The sequence below is a fragment of the Tachypleus tridentatus genome, chromosome 4, assembly GCF_004210375.1.
Source record: "Tachypleus tridentatus isolate NWPU-2018 chromosome 4, ASM421037v1, whole genome shotgun sequence".
Classification (NCBI taxonomy): domain Eukaryota; kingdom Metazoa; phylum Arthropoda; class Merostomata; order Xiphosura; family Limulidae; genus Tachypleus; species Tachypleus tridentatus.
The window spans coordinates 38976717-38982716 of record NC_134828.1 but is presented as its reverse complement, the minus strand read 5'-3'; the positions used below and the strand labels follow the sequence as shown (position 1 = coordinate 38982716).

Sequence of the window (6000 nt, the reverse complement as noted above, 5' to 3'; positions counted from 1 at the left end):
CATGAATTTTCTAGATTTTTATGCAAAATATAAAGCTTTGAGATAACAGTCATGTGAAAAGTATGGTTCTGTAATGTATATGTACACCTACGCAGTACACAGTCATGTTCAGTCTTGCATGGACAGCTCTTCACAATTATTTAGGCTTGTGCGTAGAAAGTTACTGGGAGTTCTCGTCTGTTGCATCAGCAAAATTCTAAAAATAGCCTAGTGGTTTACAGAATGTGATGCAAATGGTCTTACATTAAAAAAAAAAGACATATAATGGATTTAATCTTGAAACACGACATAAAGCAACGCTGTTTATAAATGTAGTAATATAATAGTAGTTGTGTAACAACACACCAGTTTGATGATAAACTTAAAATAAACGTTTAGTTCAATCATATACAGGCTGCTATATATCCTGAGGATACTGTAAAAGATTAAAACTTTTCATGGCAGAAACGTGTGAAGATTTTACGGTTAAATGAATGAAAATTTTCGAGTTTCGCAAATCTTTCATCAGCTCAATTTACATTTTTTTACAGCCGCGGAAAATTAGTAAAAAATCTTTATATAAAAACAAAATCAACAGGACAATCATAGTTACACACTAATATGAAGTTTATTGAATTTTACAATCTTCATAACAATGGTACACTTCTGTTGTCATGCTTTCCACTATTCAGAAACATTTGTTAATGGGAGGTAAATTCACATCACATGATAATGGAATGGAACGTCACACACTTATTATAAATTAAAGGTAATTTCACACCACAAGGAGTTGTTTTTATAGTTTTTTTAGAAGCACAGTATCCATGTTCAAGATAAGAAATGCTCCAGCAAACATGTTTACTTGCAAAGCTGCATAACCATGCTTCACTTTTCATGTTTACCGGGCAAAGCTAATCTTGTTTATTTCGTCATAATTCAGCTTTGAAAATAATTCAGATAACATAAACTGTATATTATATAGATACACTTAGTTGTATTCTAAAAAATACACTTTACAGCCTATAATAATACACGCACTTAAATTTTAACTAATACGTTTTCATTTTCTAATGATATATGTTACAAACATTTTATTATGGTGCGAAACATTAGATGCACTAGAATTAACTTTCAACTTTAAATGTCTTTTTTTTTTATTTTTCAATCAAGATATGTTATAACATTTATATTAAAATTTTTATATACATTTTACGTGCCTGATGCTGACAATCAGAAGTGTTGTTATTAAGTTTTACAATTATAACACCGTCCCAAAAATATTTTAATGCATTGTTATTGGAAAATAATTACATAAAATGGACGTTGGAATTTATTTATATAATGAAAGGGTTCGGTTACCGAACTGCAGCTGTTGTCGTACTAGATTATAAGAATAATTTATGTAGAAATCTGGACAATGAAAAAGAAACAGACTGAAGCATTTGTTTTGTAAAATGTTGTGCTTGTAAATAGTTGAAATTGACATACAAATACTATGAATAATTGAACTAAACCAAATTATATTTATACACTGTTTATTCAAGTGTTAATATTACAAGTCATTAACAATATCTTGACATCACATTATTGACAAATATAATAACTAAAAGAAATCTCATCTTTATATATGCGGTGAGTATAGATTGTGATAATTCAAATAAGTTACACATCAATGTTGACCAGTGTCTTAATCTTTAGTGGCGTTTATTCATTTTACATTTGACTTTGCGGTAAGTTATAGGTTTCTTCCTATATTTATTAATTTACTAATTGGTGATATAATTTTTTTCACGAGTAAAGACTTGTTTTTCAACGAGATGTAGTTTAAATAATATAAAATCGTGTTTGTTTGTTTTTTTACTTTATTAAATTACAGGAGTTTAAAACACTTTAAACTAATTCTTAGACATATTTCGACAAACGCTGAAAAACGTACCGACATTTGGAAATATGTAAAAAATCTCAAATCTCCATAGATTTATAACATTTCTTAAACGACGTGAGACTCGGTTGTGCAGTCATAAAATTATCAGGTTCGACATCATTCGTAGTTATGGCTTGTATGACTTTACTGGTGGCAGCGTCCAAATGTTCGTATTGGTATTCAGAGCTAAGATTCAGTTTTTCCTCACGTAGTTCGACACTCCAAAATGGAAGGCGTGGTCTACTCCTTCGATAAGACCAATATCGGTAGCACGTAGCACTGCCTGCAACCAATAAAATTACTCCCAGAGTGACAATTACGGCGATTAACGGAATAGTTCCATCTGCAATCGTGGGGGCTAAAGAATAACAATGTTAAAGAAAGGTAGTTTTAAAAAACTTTGTGTGAAGACATTAAAAATAGTTTTGTTTTGTTTTCTCAAATTACAATTTTGTATAAATAAACATGCTAACTGTATTCAACATTTTCTCGAGTGTATTTAAATAAACAAAGTTGATATTTTTATGCTCAAAGAATAGTATAAGGAAGAATGGTTAAAAAATAGAGGAAGGGTAAGTCGGTAAGTACAAGCCTTTCTCTATGGAAAATAAAGTATGTTAAGGGCTTAGAGAAGCTTATTATTGCGAGGTGTTTTTGTTTTTTTTAATTTCTTGCAAAGCTACTCGAGGGCTATCTGCGCTAACCGTTCCTAATTTAGCAGTGTAAGACCAGAGGGAAGGTAGCTAGTCATCACCACCCACCGTCATCTCTTGGGCTACTCTTTTACCAACGAATAGTGGTATTGACCGTCATGTTATAACGCCCGCACGGCTGAAAGGGCGAGCATGTTTGGTGCCACGGAGATTCGAACCCATGACCCTCGGATTACGAGTCGAACGCTTTATCCCACCTGGCCATGTTGGGCCGTTATTGTTGGATTTTGATCCTTCATTTAGCAGATTTTGAGTTAAGCACTCAAGCCATTAGGCCATGTCAGATTAGCCAATGAAATGAATAGCGTGAGAAAATTCTTATTGCATTGTAATGAAAGTTAAAATAAATTAAACGAATTTATTTTTAAAATGGCATGAGGTAAAACAGGAGGTATTAGAAACAATAATATATATAGGCAGAATAAGAAAGAGACAATTTTATGAAGGTGTAAACATAAGAAACATACAAAATTATATTAATATTGACGGGCAGAAGTATACCAAGTAAAACATAATTAGCATACTGAAGAATAGAGTTAGTTACCGGAACTTTTCTGTGCAGTAGGTGGCGCCAGTGTTCTCGTCAAAAAGATGCAGTCTGAACAGTCAGGGTCGTCCTGTTGTTCAGCACAAATACTTAAACTCAGACAATTCAAGGCAACACATTGATCTTCTTGCCAGTGGTATCCTGTCACACAATCATTGCAGAGCAAACCTCGATGTCCTGGTAGGCATGATGTGCACGTCACCTGCCCTGCCTTGTCTGAGAGGAGAACATATGCTTTATTATAAATTTTCCTTCGTATTATTAAAGTTGCAGCAAATTTAACAAATTGAACTACAACATTCGATGGTTTAAGAAGCAAAAAGCCATAAAGAACTACTACATCGTTGTAATTTTCAGAATCTACTGAACTGATATTATATATAAGTAAAATCTTATATATACTTAAACTGAAAAAAGAACCCGATCAAAAAGCGAACAAGAGTAAATATCATCTTATTCTCAGTATCACGAGTTCTTTTCGCCTCATTTCAAAATATATTAAAATAGATTTTTTTGGCTATTAAGTTCCAAAACCAGTAAGAATAACATGAAAACATAAACACGAGACTGTTGCTCTTGTTTTCTTACTGCAAAAGTACACAGTGGACTACCTGTATTTTGCCCACCGTGGAATTGAACCCCAGATTTAAATATTGTATATCTGTACACTTACCAGTGACAAACCTGGTGACATGATATAGACACGCGTAAAATTCGAATATGATATAAAAATGCTTAAAAAGTGTAAGTTTACGGTAACTTAAGTCTAATGATGTACAATGGCTGAGCTGATGAAATATGATCCAATGAAGAATAATAAGAACAATATTACACCATGATAATATTGATCCAATAAAGAACAATAGGAACAATATTACACCATGATAATATTGATCCAATAAAGAACAATAGGAACAATATTATACCACGATAATAATAATATAACAAACAACAATAGGAACAATATTACATCACCATAATAATAATCCAATAAATAACAATAGGAATAATATTATATCACGATAATAATGATCGGATAAAGAACAATAGGAACATATATATGTAAAAACGGCTGGTTTGGGTTGAGAAAACCTCTTTCTTTGTGAATCTGACGATCACCGAAGAAGGTCGAAACGTTGTTCGCTCCTCTGCATAAAAAAATTTTCTCAACTCAAACCAGCCGTTTTAACATATATATTTTTCTCTACAAGTGGGTTTTCTCGTCATCACTGAACAATAGGAACAGTATTATACCCCGATAATAATGATCCAAGGCATTCCATTGGATCATTATGGTTGGATTAGATTTCACAAATACTTACCTGTAAGTGCATGAACTGACTCTCAAAAGCGTCTTTAATTCTTTACAAGTCGAATGACAAACTTATACTTCCACTCTGTCATAAGTGTACTGACAAGTGTTCTAAAATCATGTATGACGTGGCATTTGTCCTTTAAGTGAGTTTGTCTGTTTGTTTTGAATTTCGTCCAAAGCTACACAAGAGTTATTTGCGCTAGCCATTCCTAACTTAACAGTGTAAGACAAGAGGGGAGGCAGCTAATCGTCACCACCTACCACGAACTCTTGGGCTAATCTTTTACAAAGGAATAATAGAGTTAACCGTTCAATTATAACGTCTTCACAGCTGAAAGAGCGAGCATGTTTGGTGTAATGGAGATTCGAACCTTGGTGTCAAAATGAACAGTTGTACTGTAGTTGTAATCTTTTATTTGGTACCGAGCATCATAGAGGAGTAAAACTTCTATTAATTCCTTTTGAAAACTTATTCGAGAAGTTGGTAATAATAACAATAATAACGAAACGTGTAGAATAACCAAAATTACCTAATATGCAATTTCCAGATGACGTAACATTCACACAAGGACATGGTTTACACTCCTTTTCGTCACGATAGTATCCCGATGAACAACTCTCACACCACTTTCCGGTGTAACCAGGGAAACACGTGCATTCAACGGTTCCGTGCATCCTTGTACATGCTACCATACCTGGTTCGCTGCAATTACATTCTGGAAAAGCAAGAATTTATTACCCTTTTACCTTTATCTTCACAGAACTGTTTTTAACATACAGATGAGTAATCCAAATATCAGAGATATGTCGCCAAGGTGCATCTGAGGTATGCTCGAGGTTGCCACCTAAAAAGCTCTAAAATAACGAACACTTCTGTTGGTATTTGGGTAATTGCCATCAAATCATAAGTAAAACGTTAAAAGAACAATAAGTCTCGCAATGTATTAATAGCAGGGCACGATGTCATGTTGTCCTGAACGGTGACGACAAGTTTAGCTTTTTCTCTAAACAAAAAACTTGGAACCCTAAAGAAACCCAAAAAAAAACAACGGTTCACGACTTCTAAATATTTGTCGTTCTGTGCCTCGTTCTTTTGCTACTGAACAAAATGAAATGTGAAATTCAATATGGACTTGAAATATTTATTATGTTAACGTCATGAAAGCTAGCATGGTTACTGCTGAACAATGGAGGGAACGAAGGTTTATATATGTAAAAGATGTATAACAAGGAACGAAAGACGACTCGTTCTTATATGAAATAGAACACTACGTTTTAGAACTGAGTAAGGAAAGGTTTTGTAAATTATGTGACAGATGGAAACTATAGTCCTAGCTATCCATGAGAATAAAAAACCCTTAAATGAGTTTCATTCTAATCCAGTAGTAAAGAAAGGTTTGATTTGGAATCCTATAAAACTTCATTTTTACCTGAAAATAAAATTATACTATTTTCACTTACGCTATTATTGGTTTTATATACACTTGTATTAACTTGTTTCAAAGGCAAGATTAGGAAAACT

General features: G+C 33.1%; 1 protein-coding gene across 2 annotated transcripts in view; it reads right to left on the bottom strand.

Annotated features, from left to right (window-relative positions):
• Positions 1–648: 648 nt before the first annotated feature.
• The window catches only part of LOC143248885 (uncharacterized), an 84212-nt gene continuing 78860 nt past the window's right edge, over positions 649–6000 (bottom strand). For both annotated transcript variants that reach the window (XM_076497780.1, XM_076497781.1), the window contains 3 exons: positions 5009–5194; positions 3161–3379; positions 649–2261 (listed from right to left, as the gene is read on the bottom strand). In XM_076497780.1, coding sequence (XP_076353895.1) covers positions 1942–2261; positions 3161–3379; positions 5009–5194 — 725 coding nt within the window. In that variant the 3' untranslated portion in view covers positions 649–1941. The remainder of the gene's footprint in view (positions 2262–3160; positions 3380–5008; positions 5195–6000) is intronic.